Source organism: Haliotis cracherodii, unplaced genomic scaffold (genome assembly GCF_022045235.1).
Source record: "Haliotis cracherodii isolate W230 unplaced genomic scaffold, xgHalCrac1.p SCAF_1, whole genome shotgun sequence".
NCBI classification, from domain to species: domain Eukaryota; kingdom Metazoa; phylum Mollusca; class Gastropoda; order Lepetellida; family Haliotidae; genus Haliotis; species Haliotis cracherodii.
The window spans coordinates 59,700,694-59,723,435 of NW_027266264.1; the positions used below are offsets into that span (position 1 = coordinate 59,700,694).

Consider the following 22,742-nt stretch of genomic DNA (forward strand, 5'->3'; position numbering starts at 1 on the left):
GTCACACGTATGTCCTACAAGGTTAACCTTGTTTAATTCGTTAGATAATTGGATTGGATCACGCTAGAACTTCTGTTTCATTCATAAAAACAAATGGAGACTTCAAAACTGACACTTTATCAAACCAAACAAGCATTTGCTTGGCGAGATACCACAGAAAGTCCACTCGTTTCATGAAAATGCTATCTAACAAGCCAAAAGAAGTATTCTTTATGCACCAAGTGTCACACACAGACATGTGTCATGCATCATACAAAGATATATACCTATATAATGTATAGACCTGAACTTGGTATTCTCAGACTTCTCTCTTATTATGTGCCTTTTAGCTGGATGAGACTCTTCATGAAGGAAGAACAATTAGATCTATAAAAGCCAATTTCCCTGTTCCATCATGTAGTAATAGGTTTTAGGATACCATCTTCACATCTGTCTGTGCTGGTCTTACTGATGTAATCTGTTGTCCCTGACTTCTGGTTGCCATGGAGAAGAATCTCAGGAATGTATGGGTTTCAAGAAACAGTAATTGGTACCATGAAAATGACGGTGTCACTGAGATCGAATAATGGCAATGATCTCCCGTTTCTTGGCATTATGTATGTGTGAGCATTGCCAACACTGTGTAGACCAGTTGTGGACAGGCCAAACCCAACACACAGGAGAGTCTGGAACTGGCCAAACCCAACACACAGGAGAGTCTGGAACAGGTCAAACCCAACACACAGGAGAGTCTGGAACTGGCCAAACCCAACACACATGAGTGTCTGGAACAGGCCAAACCCAACACACATGAGTGTCTGGAACAGGCCAAACCCAACACACATGAGTGTCTGGAACAGGTCAAACCCAACACACATGAGTGTCTGGAACAGGTCAAACCCAACACACATGAGTGTCTGGAACAGGTCAAACCCAACACACATGAGTGTCTGGAACAGGCCAAACCCAACACACATGAGTGTCTGGAACAGGTCAAACCCAACACACATGAGTGTCTGGAACTGGCCAAACCCAACACACATGAGTGTCTGGAACAGGCCAAACCCAAAACACAGAAGAGTCTGAAACAGGTCAAACCCAGCAGGAATATAACAAACTAAGATTAAGTGAGTGAGTGAGTTGGGTTTACATCGCTTTTAACAGTGTTCCAGTTATATCGCAGCGTATCAGCTTAATGTGGGAGGAAAGCCCGAAGTGATGCATGTCTTGGACGTTAACCACTTCGGTGAAAACCACAAGCACATGTATGGTGCTGACCAACCTAGAAACATAATCGGGACGAACCTGGATTCGAACCCACAATCATAGGTTTCTGGCGTGTCCAATGGACGCAACTTTGCACAGCGAATCGCGGCACCTTAGACGACTGGGCCACCAGTGCCCCCAACTAAGATTAAGAAAACCTTGTATGAACTAGGGGTACATGTGATTTCAGGAGTCCAGTGTTAGGTTTTAAACCGGTGGTCCATGTAAACTTTCACACGTAGTTATAGATCATTCCAATAATTAAATCCCAAATCCCCTTGGACCCATCCTGCTCAACACTCTTCTCGACTTGGGATGCATCGCCATTTGACCCGTCCTGCTCAGCACTCTTCTCGACTTGGGATGCACCGCCATTTGACCCGTCCTGCTCAACACTCTTCTCGACTTGGGATGCACCGACATTTGACCTGTCATGTTCAACACTCTTCTCGACTTGGGATGCACCGACATTTGACCCGTCCTGCTCAACACTCTTCTTGACTTGGGATGCACCAACATTTGACCCGTCCTGCTCAACGTTCTCCCCTACTTGGGATGCACCGCCATTTGACCCGTCCTGCTCAACACTCTTCTCGACTTGGGATGCACCGCCATTTGACCCGTCCTGCTCAACACTCTTCTCGACTTGGGATGCACCGACATTTGACCTGTCATGCTCAACACTCTTCTCGACTTGGGATGCACCAACATTTGACCCGTCCTGCTCAACACTCTTCTCGACTTGGGATGCACCGACATTTGACCTGTCATGCTCAACACTCTTCTCGACTTGGGATGCACCAACATTTGACCCGTCCTGCTCAACACTCTTCTTGACTTGGGATGCACCGACATTTGACCCGTCCTGCTCAACGTTCTCCCCTACTTGAGACGTGCCGACATTTGACACGTTCTACTCAATGCTCTTCTCTACTTGAGATGTGCGGACATTTGACATGTTCTACTAAATGCTCTTCTCTACATGGGATGCACCGACATTTGACCTGTCCTGCTCAACACTCTTCTCTACTTGGGATGTGCGGACATTTGACACATTCTGCTCAACACTTTTCTCTACTTGGGACGAGCGGACATTTGACACGTTCTACTCGACACACTTTTCTACTTAGGATGTGGCCTGACATTTGACAGCCTTGCTCAATACTTTTCTCTACTTGAACACTGACGACATTTGACATGTTCTGCTCAACGCTCTTCTCTACTGGGGACAGGCTGACATTCCCCTTGTCTGGCTATGTCTACTGAATTCACCTAAGCCCTGTCTAACAACATGGTCATAGATCTTCACTTGTCCTACCTTCATTGCCATAACACAGAGGCTTAGCAACAGATTGCTTGTGAAATGGGACTAAACACAGCTACTGTCTGCCAACAGCGCAACAAATACACCATGTTCTCAAAGATTTGCTTGGATTGAGTTGTACAGAAATTCTGCATCAGGCCAAAAAAACCATGATAATAATTTCGTGATTATGGATTTGAAGATGTGGAAGACAGGCTTACATTTTTTAAACAAAATGTGTTTAATATATGGGTTAATTGGGGGAATGAATGTACAATACTTCAATCTGACAGCTCAGCTGACATCGACTTAGATTTCATCTTACTTTTGTATTTTATCTATCTTTTTCTGCAGATGTTGCCTAAATCATGTAGATCTCCAAGGTTGTTGTGCAGAATCTACAATACATCCATGCCTGGAGGAGAGAAGCTTACAGGTGGCCTGGCAGAGCATACAGCGGTACATTGTTTTATATATTGATCACTGAGTACTTGTACAAAGGAAGCCAATCGTCTTCATATGGTTCAATATTAATTTTCACCTGAATTATTGGAGTTCCGTGACAGATTGCAAATAATGACTCAACAGGACAAACAACCAATATTTATCATGTTTAAGTGATCAGACTTTATATGAGTGGGACAATGTTCCAGCTGGTACAGAAATACATTTATTACCACTTTATTGCTCTCATCGAGGTTTACTTTAATTTGCAGAAATCCGAACCTTGGCCATCCCTCAATTATGACGTTGAAAGTAGATTTTATCACCGAGAGGCAGCACAATCTAATGAATGCGCTCCAAAGTGATGAATTAGCCAAGTGCGGGAAGATTATGTTCTCTATTTGAACCAAGTACAACATCTGTGTGTGAGAAAATGAACTTACAATAAATAATATTAACTATTATTTCTTTATTAATGTTGTTCCAATGATCTTATTATCAATGACTATTTATTAGCTACCATACTTCCTAGAATATAGAGAACACATTTCCCAAAAAAACACAGCTGTGTAAGGGGGCACACATAATACACGCCACAGTGAGTTTTGATGTTTTTTCCCCTGTGGATGGAGGGGTATCAACCAATCATCTTTGGTTTCATGAGTACTGCACCAATGTGTCACAGATGTGTGCCGATGTACAGTTGGCAGTGTCAGGTATGGCGCAATGGATGAAAATATTTATTTTCCCTACTGATTAGTGTTTAGTGTAACAGTTAGTAAAGCAAACATTTAAGGTCAGAATCAATATTTTTTACTTTGTGTGCGACTGTGATTGATACTTGTATTGAGAAGTAAAATATCAAAATCCACCAATGCATCGTCCCACCACTACTATTCATTTAGTTTTATATGACTTACAGGGATTGTTACGAAACATATTAAAATACCCAAACATCAAGAAACACTAGGGTTAAAAATTTGAATACCCTCCAAAAATTGAGGATTGCCAAACATCATCAAACTCCTGGGTAAACTACACAAATAACCAGAAGCTTATCTAAAGATCTGTTGCACGACCGCGGACATCTTCAGAAATCTGCGGGCCACTGCTCCTTGATGGCAGCTCACATTTATCTTATGACGAGCTTCAGCTATCTATTTTATTGTTATGCGGCGTCATTGGCATCACATTTCCTGTTTGTGAGGACATCCTATATAAATTATAATGTTCTCTGACGTTCCTCTTCGTAAACCAGTGGCCTGTTTTATGACAGCCCATAAACGTATGCTGCTGCTTCTTGTTTAGTTCATTCTGGCATTAACCTACAAATTTCATCCATTTTATCAATAATAACAAGAGTTTGCCACTAACGTGGCTATATCCCCCGCCCCTGTTGCAGAATTTATGACATAATTAAACCTAAACGAACCCTAACCTTTTTTAACCGAGGTGGAACTTGTCATGGAAAATGTAAAAAAAAGGAGAGTTTGGAACCTAAGTCCATCTTGTTGCCATGGAAACATAAAAAATAAAAATTTCTAAAATTTCTAAATAACAACAGGCACCAGTTCAGCATGTATCTGACAGACCTGCAAAGTTTGATGAATATTTAACAGTTTATGAGTTATGCTCCAGAAATGAACCCTACACTCACAGAACCTAAGTCCATCTTGTTGCCATGGAAACGTAAAAAAAATCCTGATAAAATAATAGTTTCAATACAATAGTCTTCCAATCACTGTACCAAATACCTGACCCGTGAAGATCCGGGGTAGAATAGGTCTTCAGTAACACATGCTTGACGTAAAAGGCGACTATGCTTGTCGTAAGAGGCGACTAACGGGATCGGGTGGTCAGGCTCACTGACTTGGTTGATGCATAGCATTGTATCCCAAATGCATGGATCGATGCTCATGATGTCAATCACTGGATTCCCTGGTCGAGACTCAATTATCTACAGACTGCTGTCATATAGCTGTAATATAGCTGAGTGCAGTGCAGTGAGTGCAACAATCAAACAAACCAAAACTCCTTTATATATATATTATTTGTTTCTTTTAACTGAATCACCAACAGATCTTCAAGAATGTGTCTACAGCTTATTGCTATTTTCGGCTTAGTTTAAACTTGTTGGTATTTGCAATCAGATTGGAATTCAAATGTTGCATCAATCCATTGTAATTACTTAGACATTAACAAAATACTCAGTGGATGCTGGCACGGTTAACATGGCTAAGGGAGATAACCCTGCACAGCAAGAAGCAGCGCCTTTGGTTCCCAGTGCCCTCTAGCCATTAGTTGAGGTATGACCACAGAATCCAAGTCCAACACTCAACTGTGCATAACCCTTTCAAATGTGCATAACCCTTTCAAATGTGTATGAGCCTCACAAATGTGTACAACCCTTTCAAATGTGTATAACCTTTTCAAATGTGTAAGATCCTCTCAAATATGTATAACAATCTCAAATGTATATGACCCTTACAAATATGTATGATCCTTTCAAATGGTTCATAACCCTCTCAAATAAGTAAAGTCCTATCAAATGTGCATAACTCTCTATGACGGCTTTGTAGTGTGTATATCACCAAAATTAACACATTAGCACACTGGCTATGAGTGTCCACACAGTCAAGACAAACACCTTCAAAACTTGAATGTCTCGGCTGACGTATACACTGAACTCCCACACCAGGAAGTGCCCCAGTAGATCAGGCTCTGCCAATCAAAACTCCTCTTCTACACTAATACGCAGGAGACCCTGACAGACCAGGAGAAAAAACACAACATGCAATCTAAGCTTTCTCTTAAAGCACTCAATCACAAGAAGAACACATTTATCAACTATGAAAAGACAAGTCTTTCGAGGTCTCCTGCTATGGCGGTCATTAAAAGTCAAATGAAACACACTGAGACTCATGAAACTGTACCACTACATGAAAGGAAAATAAACATAGATTACATGTCACAAAATAATTGCTGAACAGGGACCAATTTCAGTAAAACGAATGCCGATACAACTCTTGGAAAGGGAGTTAACGACAGTGAATACAAAACATCACATTCTGTAAATCTCAAAATTAACGTGAGCGTAAATTAAATGAGAAAAATGCATGTTGTCTTTGCACGCATTAAGTAAACTTTGTATTGATTGACTCCAAAATGACTATGAACAATAAGATGGCCTCGCTGCACACTTTGCATAGCGGAAATACCAACTTGAATGTAAACACAAATACAGTTAACTGAGCAGCAGTTGTAACAAGTATATAACAATGTCATTCAAAGAATAGAAATTACACAATATGTATCCGGTGAGTTATCACTGATGGTGTCAAGAGTACTACCACCCACTTGTGTCAAAGTAGGCATCATTCAACGCACCAGCAGTGCAGACAGATGCCACCCACACAACACTGCGTCAAAGGCCGACAAGACCCAATGCGCACCGAGAGGCTTCATCACATTCAGATCTACAACCTTTGTCTTGTCATCTGCCTTCAAGTTTGTAGACACCGTCTTCGCATACAAATCAATGAGCTGTTGTTGTTTCACGTATTTTATTGCCTTTGAACTTCCTTAATGCCAGTCAACAGAATATACATATAAACTATGTGTTGTTATTAGGAATATACGGAAGTGCTCTACTCAGCGCTATTTGCTGTTTGATTGGATTCAGGCAAGGATATGTATGATTCTGACATATCAGACCAATTCGTCGAAGGGATTTATGGGGCCAATAGAAAAAGAATATTAGTGTGGCAAGGGTCATCTGAGGTGAGATGAGGTGAAATGGGGTTTAACGTCGCGTCCAAGATTATTGCACTTATAGAGCGACGTGCATGTACGTGTGTGTGTTTGTGTGGCTGCTTGTACTAGTCCGCACAGATGCCGATTTATAGTCCTAGCTCACTGAGATACCATGCCGCAGTTTAACATGAATATCCCACTCAGACACAGTATACTGACTCCGAGCCGACCAGTCCTTGTTTTAGCCCTTTAATGCCGAGCGCCAGACAGGGTAACAACAAGTACCATCTTTTAACGTCTTTTGGTATGACGCGGCCGGGAATCGAACCCCAGACTTTCCGCTCTCTGGGCGGACGCTCTACCACTAGTCCACGGAGGCGGTCAAGAGTCATCTGAAGTTTCAGAATGGACAATTCCACCCTGCCTCAAGCAATCACAATATATAAAACAGGTGCCAAAGAAGATTCCCCTCATCATGCTCATAATGGCAGCACACAGAGTAAAGAGTTGAGTGGTGCATAATGAGGTTGGGGATAAGATTTCTCTAACATGATTTTTGTCACTGATGAAGCCAAGTTTTAGTTCTTTAGGATATCAAAGAAACTATGGTCAGGAGGAGGTGGTAAATGCTTTTAAATGGTCCCAAATTCTGCCCAAGCATTGTTAATGACTGTGGTGTTTGGCGTAATTCAAATCAGAAGGACGCTGCTGTCAGTTACAGGAAATTTGAATTCAAACAAATACTGACAGGTTTTACAAGAGGGCATATTTTATTCTCAATTTTGCGGGAGTGGGATTCTTGTCCAACATCAACAAGACAATGCCCATGTCCACACCTCGCACTTCACCAGTACCTGGCTGGATACCAGTCAAGTCTTGAGACTTCCGGCAGCTTCAGCCAGGGTTCAGATAATTGTTTTGAGCCATTGAGTATTTACTCATCTGTTATCATTCACATTGGTTAGTGATAGTTTTGTTTGGGTATTCAAATATTTTTACTCTCCAGTCCAGCCTAATGGGTTTTGTAAACTGATGAGTTCACATTTTCAAAAATATAAATGTATGTTTCTACACAAGCAACTCAAAACTAACTTGGTCATAGTGATTTAGTTTGCATATTTTATGCAAATATACAACGTATCTTATCCATACTTAAGTGAATGGTGCTGGTTCATCCACCAGATCCAGGATCACATACCCCAGTCATACACAGACCATCTCAAACAATGATATGCAGGAAGGACATACCTTATCAACCAGTGTGTACAGAGGAATGGCCCTGTTACAGGTTAACAATAATCTCCCACACGTTCATTATGAGAAGATTTGTGCGAAATATTAATGAAGTTCTGCAAATATTTAGTAAATTATTGCACCTTGAAATTGTCACATTTTTTCAGCTAGCAAATACATGTACTACAATCTGTGCCAAAAATGTGTAAGTCTTAGTTAGCCCGAAATTGTAGTTTGGCATTACTATCGGTAGATATTACTATTAGTGTTAGTACATGGACAAGACTTGAAGTACAAGCTGATCTCATTAGAACCTCAGATATGTTAATAGACAGGGGCTTCGGACTAGTGGCTCAAGTCGCAGACTGGTACGACATATTGAGAAATATTGCTGGATTTTATACACACAATTTGTGAATACACTCACTCATAAGAGGAACTTATAGTCACGTTGGAAGTATTTCAAAAGCATTGTGGTCAAATATTATGAAGTTATTTATAACCTGTTGACAAAGGACAGGAAAATATCCAGTAACTGATCCTGATATATCCTATACCACAAAGGCCACCTAGGATGACTCCTCATAATTTTAAGATATACTCTCCTCTATTATGTCAGTTTGGATGTAAATACAGTGCACTTGTCTGGTGTCTCAGCTTGCTATGGATGTGAGTGCCAGCAGAGATGGTGTGAGGTTACAGATTCTGGTAATCATATCCATCTGTTAGCTCAGGCTTATTTCAAGTTGGGAGTGTTCCAGACAAATTAGGGTCATTATCCTCTCATTGCATCATGTCCTGGTTAGAAAACAGCTGGGTACGAAGCCAGACTTAAAATTTCACAGTTTAATACATCTTCTTAGCCATGTGAACACAACAAACTACAGTCTGTTTTTAAAAAAGAAACAACAAATTGACCTAACATTTGTTTGTTGATTTGTTATTTAAAACCTCACTCAGCAATATTCCAGTTATATCAAAGCTGTCAGTAAATAACCATGTCTGGACCAGAAAATCCAGTGGTCGACATCATGAGCATAGATCTACGCAGTTCTGACATGATGATATGCCATCTAGTTAGAATCCATGGACATGCCATTGAGTTACAACAATAGATGTGCCATCTAGTTAGAATCCGTGGACATGCCATCTAGTTACAGCAATAGATGTGCCATCTAGTTACAACAATAGATGTGCCATCTAGTTACAACAATAGATGTGCCATCTAGTAACAACAATAGATGTGCCATCTAGTTAGAATCCGTGGACATGCCATCTAGTTACAACAATAGATGTGCCATCTAGTTACAACAATAGATGTGCCATCTAGTTACAACAATAGATGTGCCATCTAGTTACAACAATAGATGTGCCATCCAGTTACAACAATAGATGTGCCATCTAGTTACAACAATAGATGTGCCATCTAGTTAGAATCTGTGGACATGCCATCTAGTTACAACCCTGGAATGCCATCTAGTCAACAACCGATGGCATCATGAAAATGGTCGGTTTACACATTCCACATGGCAATAATACATGGCCTTGCGGTGACAGACACACTGACTGCGTGAGTGATCAGATGGATAACACTGCAATATCCATATCACAGGGTAATGATTACTGTCAACTGACTTCAGTTCTGGAGATATGTGAAAGGATACACTCTGATACAGCATACCATTCTGACACTCAGGATAAACAAAAGTCAGGTATGTAATGAAATATTGGCTAAACATGGCTAATAATGATTTCACACTGCTTATCATGAAACACTGCTGTCTTCAAATAACATAAAAACACTTATATCAGAAAAACACTTTCTTCCATTTAGCAGAGAATTGTTGATAATCATGATAATGAAAAGCCAGATCAATAGAATCAATCTCTTCTGATAACAAACAATGCCAACCATTGCTCAAGTTTGTTCATTAAACAATTTCCCATGTAAGCTGAGCATTTTCATAATGACAGCTAAGCAGGCTGAAAGCCTTCAAAGCAGGCTATGTGTGTCTCCCGCCGCTAGATTTCTCCAAGCATTCCCACACAGCACAAGCAATCCTCTAGTGGTATCATGTTGCAGTTTGGGCATAAATCAATGTGACAATAATTTTTTGTGTTGACTGCTCTAATTCGTAAACATCAGAGCTGGGGTAGGAACACTGCATGGCTGGCAACACGGAGATTATATCTGTTCATGTCTTGCAGATCCTAATTGCATTACATCAGGAAGGTAAAACAAGACCACGCTTGAGGTCTGCGGCAAACAATTCTGTCTACCAGCCTGAACGTGTCTTTTGGAGACTTTCCAGCAAAAGTTGAGTAAGTCTTAACCTATGGACTATAACCTGAGCTACCGAAACCAAAATAAATTATTTGATTTCAGACAGACAGACAGACAGACAGACACCAAAATGAGGAACGTTAACTTATGTTTGGATCCCTTCAGGCTTTCCTCCCACATTAACCTGATCACGATTGTCATATTTATTTTGCAATCCTAGACTGCATTTGAATAAACTGAATTGTTTACCAATGGTACACTGTTACAACTATAGTGAGATAATAGGCTATGATATAATTGGAGTACTGTCTTAAGCAGCTTCAGACCCACCTCACTCACTCAACGACACCAACACAATGAAACTCTCAACCACAGGAAGTATATTCCTTTCCATTTCAGAGAACCACTAATGCACTATGATACTAAGCCTGGTGATGTCACGACGTATACGTAAGCAGGTGTTCTACAGGCACAACCACTCCACTATGCCCCCTTCATCACCTACTCCTCACTATCACACATCGGAAGGCGGCGTAGAATATCAAACTCCTCCAACAAAATCATTAAGACTAAAACAAACAGATGATGTAAGGTAGGATGGAAAAAAAATTGATAAGCGGAATTATTGTCAATGGGTAGAAATATTAGCGATTAGCGATATGAAAATAATGTCATTGATAATATCTTACATAAAAACCATTGTGATAAAATAAAGTTTACATTTAATACAACAGACTTGTTATTGTCAATAATGTCAATTGCTGAAGACAAAAAAGTAACTGTTTTTGTAATATCTCAAAGGTCCACAAAGCTATCCTTGCATAACTGTGCCACCACTCACTAGTGGAGTGAAACATGTTGACTTCTCTGGACTGTTTTTGAGTATTTGGTCAAAGTCACCTACCAATATTTAGCAATAATTGATCGCTATTAAGTTAACGATTATCGTTCTGTATGATCTGTGTCGACAGCAAGCCCTATTGTTTGGAAAACAAAATATGAAATATTTCACAACATCTCCAGATGATACATGAAAGCATGCAAGCAAATCTCCGTGAAGCTGAATATGACTTCAAAGGTTTAAGGTATAACCTTTGAGTGTCACGAATAATCTCAATGTTTGGAAGGCATGATCCATGTTGATCTTGACGTAAGTCCCCAACCGAATCAATATATTCTGGTGCTAAAGATGATGTCTCTACAAATATAAATCTTGGTATTTACAGAGTGGTCTCCCCTCGGCAGCTGTTGCCGATGCTGTGCCTCTCACTGTTGACACCTGACAAACTTAGGCAAGTGACGAACACACGCGATAAATGCCCCTATTGCAAGATCGGAGCCATTGTCACCTACACACCGAGATAACATTTTTGGCGGTAAACGTCTTAGCCACGGCCTCTGCACTCTTGAACAAATTTGTAAGTAAGGAACTTTGAGCAGTGGGAGACAGCGGTTTGTTATCACCAGGCATACAGACAGAGGGCGCTGTTGTTGCGTGAGTGGCCCTGACTCCAGGCAACAACAGACAGCCAGGCACTGTTAAGCTTTACAATACTAGACTGCTTCACAACTTCTCACAATGTTGCATTCAAACGTCAAATTGTTCGTGAAATGATGACATCTTGCCTTGCAACACAGCCTTAGGCTTTGTGTATGTGTGTCCTGTTCACATTGCCATCTTGTTGGGGGGTAGACGAATGCTCTAAAAGCGACTACGCTTGTTGTAAGAGGCGACTAACAGGATCAGGTGGTCAGGGTCGCTGACTTGGTTGATGCATGTCATCGTATCCCAGATGCCTACATTGATGCTCATGATGTCAATCAGTGGATTGTCTGGTCCAGACCGCTGTCATATAGCCAGACTATTGCTGAGTGCGACACTAAACAATAAACCAAACAAAAAAGTAAGCTGCACTCACAAACTTCAACCAGCCATTTTCATTTCACTTCCATTTTCAAATTGGATGATATTGAAAACTGTATTGCATTGATAACTATGATATTGATATCGGTTTGACCTTGACAGATTGCAGAACCATGCCAGTGGTGCATTTTAGTCCTCAGCATCCAACTGGATCTCCATAACACATGCAGTTTCACATCCTTACAGGACAGTAAACATCATCAACTAGATATCATCAAGTATTTGCTTTGATCAACTTCCGAAGAAGGTCACATCCACAAAAATGATGGTGAGGTGAAAGTTAGAAAATCGGAATCACTTTTTTGTGTCCAAATTAAGTATTAAAGTTGAATGATCCTTGATATTAATGTAATGTTAATACTAATCATGCTAAAGGTAAAGAATGTCTGTCAACCATACTTAACATGGTAGATGAATAGTTATTGCAAAAAATAACAGACCCCAGAGCCCCCTAATGTCAACACCACTTTGGTAAATCTCTGCTGGATTCTATATGATAAACAGCCAAAGTAGGTTAGAATAGGTCAAATGGTCAAACACTTGCAACATTTTTCATTTTCACTATCTTAATACACAGCAACACAAAAATTTGGAATAATAAGCTTACCCCAAATAATAATATACCCCAAAAATTGTAATAATTGTTCAACTTAACAAAATTGTAAGTTATATACTACACACAAGAAGTGGAATGGTAGATTAACTATGGTAATATGAGAGACTCGGGGGGTCCTTAACATCTTTTGAGTGGTATACACTAACACTGATAAAGCAGCACCCCTTCCCCTGTTTGCAGGGAAGGAGATGGGGAGATCCGTTATCTGGACCAAATCCTGAACAAACTCCCCGAAACACCAGACAGCCAACATCCCCTCCGAGCAAGTCACGGAAACCCTGGGAACCCATCCCCACCGTCTTTGATGGCTTCTCCCGATTAGCATGATCAGCAACTTCTCCAACAGTGATATAAGACAAATATTTCTCTTTCAGGGACCAATCCTAGAGGTCATAAAGTGGAGCACAAGTACGACACCTCACTGTCCCAAACACCTCCCAGACATCTGTTAGGACATCAGTGACCAGATACCTGTCAACTATACAATGTAATACGCAATAACTATTCCATAATCATGATCACTGTTTATACCTAGAACAGCCTCACAAGCAGCCAAGCTACATGTACAAAGGTTGTGTATGCATAGCAGCTGCCACAGACATCCATCTCCAGTAAATACAATCAAACATTGTCTGTTGTATCTAACTGGAAGAGACCTACATAAATACTTCCAGTTGTGCAAGGTTTGACTCAACCGAAAATGATGACAAAAGATGAAATTTTTGAAGTTTTTACTTCAAGACACACAGACATTTGACTCATCGAAGTTCGACACAACAGTGTGTGAATGTATTAGGACCACATTTTCCATGTAAATGAAGATATGTACCAAATCAGTACCATGGTTGGAGCAAATGTTTAAGATACGCATATGAGGTAACACGTTTCACAGATTATATGTTTAATGATACTCATATAAGGTGACAAGCTACACCTCAACGTAACATGACACAGTCCTCCAGGCAAACACGTAATGAGACATGCACGATAAATTCCTTTGATTTACATTCAAATTACAAGACATGAACATCTCCCAGTGTACTCTGTGGACCTTCAGGTGACGGCTGTTGTAACATGTTCATAATCCATTCACCCTTCCCAGTGTCCTCTGGGCAGATATTCAGACGACTTGTCTGAAGACACAGGCCAATGGTCAGGCATTCCATTAGTCCATATATGAGTTAATATGGCACTCTCTCAAAACACAAAATAATAGTATGCATATTATTATCACAATTATCATTATTATTTGAACATCATTATCGTCATTATTTTACCATTAATCATCATCATCATGAATCCTAATCATAACAATAAGCACAATAATAATATTGAGGATTCAGCATGGAGTCACTGTCAGCTACTGTCGCAATGTCTGGAGTAAAACCCCGGGTATTTTTATCACTGCTTAGAATCAAAAGCTCAAAACACAATTATCCTGGTTATGCGTGAGCTTTGTGTAAGGCAGATCACCGTGACTTTGATGTCTGTGTCTGACAGTGATGTGACGGTCATACGTCACTAGGTGACAACACTGCCGCAAGGGAGGGAGCAACAAATGGAGGACATGCAGGAACTCCAGCTGTCACCATCACTGCACAGACCCCACAAACAACATCTCCACACCTCACACATCATTGGGAGGTGACACCTCAGACAAGGAAACTGTTTAACTGTGGAGTGGAACATCAGGCCTATGTTTTCACAATCTGTGTCGTTGATTTGGGTGTTATTATCGATAAATGACAATGCCACCCGCATCTGAATAAATACCATTACACTATTAACATGACACAGACTGTGACGTCTATCACCTACACCTTTATGGATTTGTTACAGCAGTGGTCTTGTTAGTGACATAATGCAATATGCCTAAGCTTCACATATCGGTGTTCTGATTAATTGATTTCAAGTCAATACAAATCCAAGGCTGATTAATAAATCAATTAAGGTTGCAAAAGATTTAACTTATTTTGATTTTAACATGCTTACAATTTATCTGAAAATGCTTTTTACTGTGATGTCTGTTTAAATGGATTATCTCAAATATAAACATGAGAAAATAACAAAAAAAACAAATCAATGATCAGGCTTGCTCCCAATGATGTGCCTCATGATGATCGATCCCTAGCTGGATTCATTTTCCCAGCATTCACATGAATATATTTAGCAAGTCTAACTATTGCTGGCATGGCAGTTGCCACAATTTAAGCATGTGAGCAGTGTCTGAAACTCAGCAGAGTAAACTGAGAACCTGAAGGGCCAGCGCATTTAAAAAACTGTAGGCCCAGAATATTAATATAAATATGATTGTTAAAATTATATTATTTAATAATGCATTTATAACTTCATTAGGTTCGTTTTTAATAAAAACTTAAGCTTACACATTCATAAGGTCCATGTGAGGAAAAGGAGAAGGAAGCGAAAATTATGGCGATTTTCAGCAATTTTAAGACATTATAAAAGAGCTAGCTATACACTAAGTTATTCTTTTTTATTTTCATTGTTAAAGTTATCTGACGATGATAAAAAGAATTTTAAGTATGATGTATCATCACATATTTCCCGATAATAGTGGCTTTTGGCTCAGAAAATACTGGGAAATAAATCCGTTTTCGAGGCTTTGAATAAATAACACGTGAGAAGATTCATTCCATCAATAATGTCCCCGGGAGTATTTTCGTAGTTGTAAAGTGTGATTTTATCAGATAGAAATTGCTTTCTCATAACGCTTCTGCCATAATCTAAACATATAAGTATCGTAGTTAGTTAAAATGAAACAGATGACCTATTTTAGGCAGCCAATCAAACAACAGCAATGGATGCCATCTTCGTGTGTGATATGTTTCAGACTTAGATGAAAGTCTTTGGTTTAATTGTGTTATTTTTAACGTTTTAAGCAGGAAATCGCAACCTTTGTTTAAAACATAGAACTTCATGAACATATCGTGCAAAGTTACGACCTGTGACTAAGATTTCTCATGCATATAATAATGTCCAAGCCTAAAGATTGAGGTGACAAATGCTGACATGTCGTTTGAAATACATTACAGGATCGCATGAAGAGATGGAAAGAGTAACTTAGATATAAATTTGACAATATGTTGAAATATTTTTTAAAATTTTATTTATTACTATAATTTATTGATGATTTGCTTGAAACCTTTATATATTGCTCTTTGACATGCTCGATAACATTGCAGTAAATAGTTCATAATTATAAATCTATTGATGAAACTTGATTCATTAAAATGAAATACATATTTTCTGACTTTGTGAAAAGTGATGAATGGCCTGCAGTGTTGAAAGAGTTAACGAGCAGAGTACTTTGAAGCTGGACCCAGTTTCACCAATTAACATCAGTGTTATGATTCTCTTACCATGTTTACAGCTCAAAATAAGGGATTCCAGGGTAGAATAGGTCTTCAGCTACCCATGCTTGTCGTAAAAGGCGACTAACGGGATCGGGTGGTCAGGCTCGTTGACTTGGTTGATGCACGTCATCAGTCCCAATTGCGTGGATTGATGCTGATGATGTCAATCACTGGATTGTCTGGTCCAGACTCGATTATTTACAGACCGCCGTCACATAGCTGGAATATTACTGGGTGTGGCGTTAAACGACAAACCAACCAACCAACCAACTCAAAATAAGGGCCTGCTGAAATTTCAAACTATCAGCCTGAGAACAAAACTGTTGGGCCTTCAGGCCGATGTGTCTTTCGAACACTGCATGTAAGTCAAGGGGTTCTTGTCGTTGCCTAACTGTTAATATTCATGGCCTCAAATACCATATGGGAGCAGACCCCTAGGACCCCCATTTATTTTGAAAGACTGTTGACACTATCACTGTACGGAATCACAGTGCCGGTTTCAATGTTCAGTACTCGTTTTGTCATCAGCATGATCAGCAATCTGCTTCACAGCATACTCAATGCAGCTAGAATTACTACATGTATTAGGAATCAAAGAAACAATTTCTGAATGGTCCGCAGATTGAAGAAAGAGCGAGTGAGTGAGAGTTAAAATTTAAAGTCACATCAGCAATATTTCAGCCATATAGTGACTAAATAAAGTTATAAAGTTGAAGAATTGTCTATCTTTGTTCGCCAAAGTCCAACTCTCAATCAATAAATAGGTTGGTCACACAAACACAGCAATAGAAACAGTTTTAGTCCACAAGTCCTTATAATGATAACATATGGCATTAAGCCCTTAAAAAGGCCAAATTTCTGCTAGTCCTTATGATACCTTAACTACTGGGCAGTTTGGCAAGGACTATACGACTAGTGTCAATTTCTAACACTGTTTCAAACATATTCAAATATTTAAAACATGTGTGTTTTTAGGACTCCCCTCAACCCCCTCCCATCGGGCAATCTGCAAAAATACCCCACTGATATCGGTCAATGCCCCAAACCACCCAGTCATGTCAATTGCCGCTTACGACAAGCAAAAGTTGCAGAACAGTTCTTACTGGGCCACCGTTCCACAAAGTGATCTTAGCGCTACGACAATCTTAAGCCAGTGCTAAAGTATGGGAGTTACGATCACCTTAGTGCTAAGATGGCTTTGTGGAACGGGGCCCTGGATCTTCACAGGGAGTTGACGTAACTGTACCCGGATCGTATAGTCTGTGTAGGTAGTATACGTGAGTGAGCTGGGTCTAATCATGCTTTGATCAGATTGTATCACGATGTGTTAGCTTCAGCCGATTCCACACAGTGCCGATTATGGCTCCCGTTTGAGATCAGACAGTGCTACGACACGGATTACTATGCTCAAAGATCTTGAATGTCCTATCATTGTCTGAACGCAGTTGTATATGTTCGTAACAGAGTCCTACAGATCGGGAAAGGTCCAGGGTTGTTGGCTCAGCACTCCCGACAGTTTGGTGCCTCCCGTAACTTTCAGGAAACTCAGCCGATTTTGTCTATTCAGATTACAATCATGACTATGTAGTGACAGATTCTGCTGTATCGGATCAAAATCGTAGCAGTGTCCTGTGTTGTCTGAACAGTGTCCTGTGGGTCGGGACGCTGTCGCAATGAACAGACATGAATTGTTCATAGCCGTTTCATGTCGATTGAGTCCAGATTGTGTCTAGATCTTGACGAATGCGACCCGTTTTTAACAAATCAATGTCTGGACAAATTCGGTCGTTTTTCCATGCAGAAGATACAAATCGGATCAGATTCGGATTAGATGAGTATGTTTTCCTTACGTAAATATCAAATATTTGGAATAAACAGAATACATATTATGTATTCCTGACATATATTTACAAGGGTTACTAGAATACAAATTACCTACCCAGGTTCTGGACGCCCTATTACCAAACCCGACCCGGGTATCCATTGTACAACAGCTTTAAGAATTCCATTTAGTTTGTCAAATGCTGTTATAGTATTTGCAGGTTCAAACTGTTCACAATTAACTAAGCATACAGTTAAAGAAATTACTTGCCTCATTAGTCATCTCTAATAATAATATAACAATGTCAGTCCACCAGATGAACAAAAACACTATAACAATTCTGTTTTCCACATAATGAACTTTGACATCCTGATATCACGTAGAAGCATACTTTCTGTATTCAGAGTAAATTGATCACATCCAGGTCACAAATAAATACTGGTACTGTAATTACGCTTTTCTTGTGTATAAATAATGTGCATGTTTTTAAACAAAATACAGCTGTGAAGCGGGATTGCACATTATACAGGCAGACATGCTGTTTTGATTTGTTTTCTTCCAAAGCAAAGAAAATGTGGTTATTTTATGTCAATAAATTGTTTTCGCACTTGAAAAAGCAAAAACACGAGAAAATCTTGTGATCACTTCTCTTTTAAATATGAAAGCAGAAACTAAAATAACATGACAATAAAATATGATATTCCTGGTTAAAATATCATGAGTATAGTGTCATAGCGACTGATTTACGACACCCATTGTCTGAAGAACATTTGATTGCAAAGGCTCATTACCCTGGAGCCATGACATCTATATGCCTTGAAACATTTAATTGCTGTTATTTATAAGATGCTAATCCTATTTGTTAATCCCCATTTTTGTGTACATCGACCATCTGACATCCTGAACAGGATGTGCAAGTATGTCACTGATGATTTACTGTTTACATTTATATTTATTACTTAATAAATGTCAGGTGACCTTGGCTATATAAGCCTTGGTCCAAAGAGGAGAAAAGAAAAGGAAAGGTCTTACCCTTAGCCTAGCTAGGGTTAGGCTGGGTGCTCCGGGGCACCTAGACACCAACCACTACCACCATGTGCTGACCTGGCACATAGTGTCTTCTGTATGTTTATATCTACATGTATAAAGTAAAACTGTATAAACCGCAAGCCATCGTCTCCAAATTGTCACCTCCTACAGGAACCATACGTCGGCCCCTTGCATATACGAGTATGCAAATTGTTCATTAATCAACGTCAGACCGCCACGCGTTGATAATAGTTTCAGATATACTATCTTCAGAATATTTCAATATAGCATAAAAATTCTTTGAAGTACTATTGGTTACCTGTTATATTCAGGTTGGCCTAAGGTAGGTACAAGTTACAATGAAAACATTTTTACACATATGTCTGGCTTATCATTTCAGGGGTACAAATTCAGTAAATGCCAAGAGTATAAATATCTCCATATGAGTTATAATGCGTGATTGATGAAATGATGAGTATGCCAACAAAATATCTTGGGTACAAAATGTGATTTGGGAATTGTTTTACCAGAGCACTCGGGAACTACTTTGATACATAGATAAAACATTCTAATCATGCCTACACAGACGTCCTTAAAAGTCAGCAAGAAAGACATCATGCAAACTTCTTTAGCGACTTCATCTTGTTGTGTAACCATGGAAAAGTCTTGTTTATTTTCACATAACATTATACAACATATATATCATGTGACTAACCACGGGTCTGGGAAGTCCTGTGGGTACCCAGGTCCTACTCAGAACTAGGGCTGGGACGATACACCAACTTTGCGATCTGATACATATCACGATACTTTGTTCACGATCCGATACATATTACAATACTTGTATGTGCTCTTATCTGGGGTGGGTAAGCCATGTTTTTCATAGACAGGATAGTCAAATACTTGGCACACAGATGATTTACAGTTGGCAGTGTCAAGTATGGCACAATGGATGAAAACGTTTACTTTTTCACTACTAATTTTCGCTAGGGCTGCAACGAAAACACTTTGAGGTGAAAATGATTGATATCATGAATATAGGGTAACGAATACAAATATTAATTCACAAATACAATAACAAGTCAGCAGCTGATGTATTATTTGTTATATTCAGTGAAACGATAACAAAAATTATTTGACATTGTTTGTTAACTATCAATATTATATACATTTATATATACTGCACTTATCCAGGAACTAGTACCTGCTCCAATGCAACAATGACCAGTGATCACAAACTGTCAAATTACATATTATATGAGTGTTATCTTTGACGAAATCTATGCAAATAATATGTTCTTATGGATATTTTTAGGTACAGGGTATGTGAATGCACATGACTGCATATTCATAAATATCGATTCCAGTGGCCACGAATAACAAATTCAATTCATGAATGGATACGGTTCGATTCACCGAATATGCGAGTGAATTGTAACAGCCCTAATTTTCACCACTAATTAGTGTATGGTGTAACAGGCATTAAAGTAAACATTTAAGGTATGAATCAATATTTTTCACTTAGTGTGTGACTTTGATCGATACTTGTATCGGTAAGTAAAATATCGCGATCCACCGATGCATCACCACTACTCAGAACCCACCCAACCCAGGTGACAGAGTTACCCCTCTCAGCCCTAATAATTACCATAAGGAAACAAACAAGGGCAATGATCTTTTTATCGTAAAACGTCATGCTTAAAATAATGGACATTTAGGACACACTGCTATTCACTATAGTAGCCTTAGAGTCCACATAGGGATATGCATGATATGTCTGAGTGAACTGCCCCAATATATGATATAATGCCAATTGATTTGTAGCAAGTAAATGGAGCTGATGTATGGAGCCTACTAAAAGGAGTACCTTCTACATGTTCTAGGTGACTTCATTTTCATATTTATTGGATCATAACTGGTTCATCGCATCGACAGCACTATCCATAATTATGATAACACAGTTTCACTTGTCAACTGACCCAAGGGATTCCCATTTTTGAAACAGTTACACTGCTATTACCAATACATCTATTCTATGTACAGGTGAGCTGGTCAAACCAGGGTGGTGCCTGTATGAGTGAGTGAGTGAATGGGTGAGTGAGGTTTTACGCCGCTTTTAGCAATATTCCAGCAATATCACGGCGGGGGACACCAGAAATGGGCTTCACACATTGTACCCATGTTGGGAATCGAACCCGGGTCATCAGCGTGACGAGTGAACGATTTAACCACTAGGCTACCCGACCGCTTATTAGAGCGATGCGCTTATTACATCAAATATGGTACTTCTAAAGGACTCAAAAACACACTACGTGAGGATATACAACACGGTGTAAGGTTAATTTGACATTCTGGTGTTTTCAATGCACGCACCAAACATGAATTGTTTTCATCATTTATGTTTCCAAAATTTTTTTCTGAAATATGGATTAACAATCAAATATAACACACAAAAAACATTCATAGGAAAAAACATTATTGTTGAATAATTCCTGCTCAATATCGACCTTGTAAATTTGAATAACCAGAATGAAGAACACAGGTTTGTGAGTTTTACAATTTCATATCATTTGTATATTAATTCAGTGACATCCCACACAGGCAAGTCAAAATAAAATGTTTTGAATTGTACTTGTGCTGTGTGTACGGACTTTCATTGTAGTATCTATAGGCCTACTGTCAAAAAAGAACTAATACTGTGAACCAGGATATAGTCTAAACTCTGTAAACATGAGTGGCGGTCGGGTAGCCTAGTGGTTAAAGCATTCGCTCGTCACGCCGAAGACCCGGGTTCGATTCCAGACATGGGTACAATGTGTGAAGCCCATTTCTGGTGTCCCCCGCCGTGATATTGCTGGAATATTGCTAAAAGCGGCGTAAAACCATACTCACTCACTCACTGTAAACATGAAGACAACATACAAAAAAAGTCATTAAAACGGACGTCTTTAGTTAAAAATAATTATTTGATAAATGAAAGTTTTCAACTTACCTGGCCTTTATTAATCAGTCCTGTTGATCTTGCTACTCTGTCAGCGGTCTCGTGCCCCCCTTCTATGTTGACAGCTATATGATGAATGTAGACGTTATCCTCCGCCCAACCCAAATCTGCTAGTAGCAGTGTCACCATACACCACACATACACATTCCCATACAGGCATCTTCCAACGGCCCTTAAGATGTTCAACATCTGGACAGTTGTTCTGCTAGACCGTCTTACCACGACACCAACGCCTAAATGTGACGCCAATTAGAAAACACACTTTGCGTAACGGATAAGGCAAGACCCACACGCAATCTGACAGCTCAAGATGATAAAATGGGAAAGTGTATATAACTTGAACCCGTTATTATCCACCGGTATTGAGGTGATTCGAGTAAATATTGAACCAGGCCGCAATTACATACTTAAATCAATACGAAATTATCCCGGACCTTCTAGCGATTTGCAAGTCAACAGAACACGTCAACTTGGACTTTCGGAGACAGGAAGTATATTCACTCACATGAATTTCCAGCGCCCTCTATTGTGTTTTCAAGGGACGCTACTGATGCGCTGCACATAATATTTGCTCGATACAAAACTCAATAGTTGTGTGAGTGAGTTCGAATCTCACCATTCACTATATGTATTTTTCAACATTTTTATAACGTATTCACAATACTATTTTCACATTTGCATATTCAGTTTATGCCAACATAAAACATGTATCTC

The 22,742-nt window shown here is 39.5% G+C and overlaps 1 protein-coding gene across 1 annotated transcript in view; it reads right to left on the minus strand.

Annotated features, from left to right (window-relative positions):
- LOC139441160 (proprotein convertase subtilisin/kexin type 4-like) overlaps positions 1 to 22,533 on the minus strand; it is an 86,813-nt gene extending 64,280 nt beyond the window's left edge. Inside the window, exon 1 of the mRNA XM_071225448.1 lies at positions 22,020 to 22,533. Within this exon, the coding sequence (XP_071081549.1) occupies positions 22,020 to 22,217 (198 nt within the window). The 5' untranslated portion in view covers positions 22,218 to 22,533. The remainder of the gene's footprint in view (positions 1 to 22,019) is intronic.
- Positions 22,534 to 22,742: the final 209 nt, after the last annotated feature.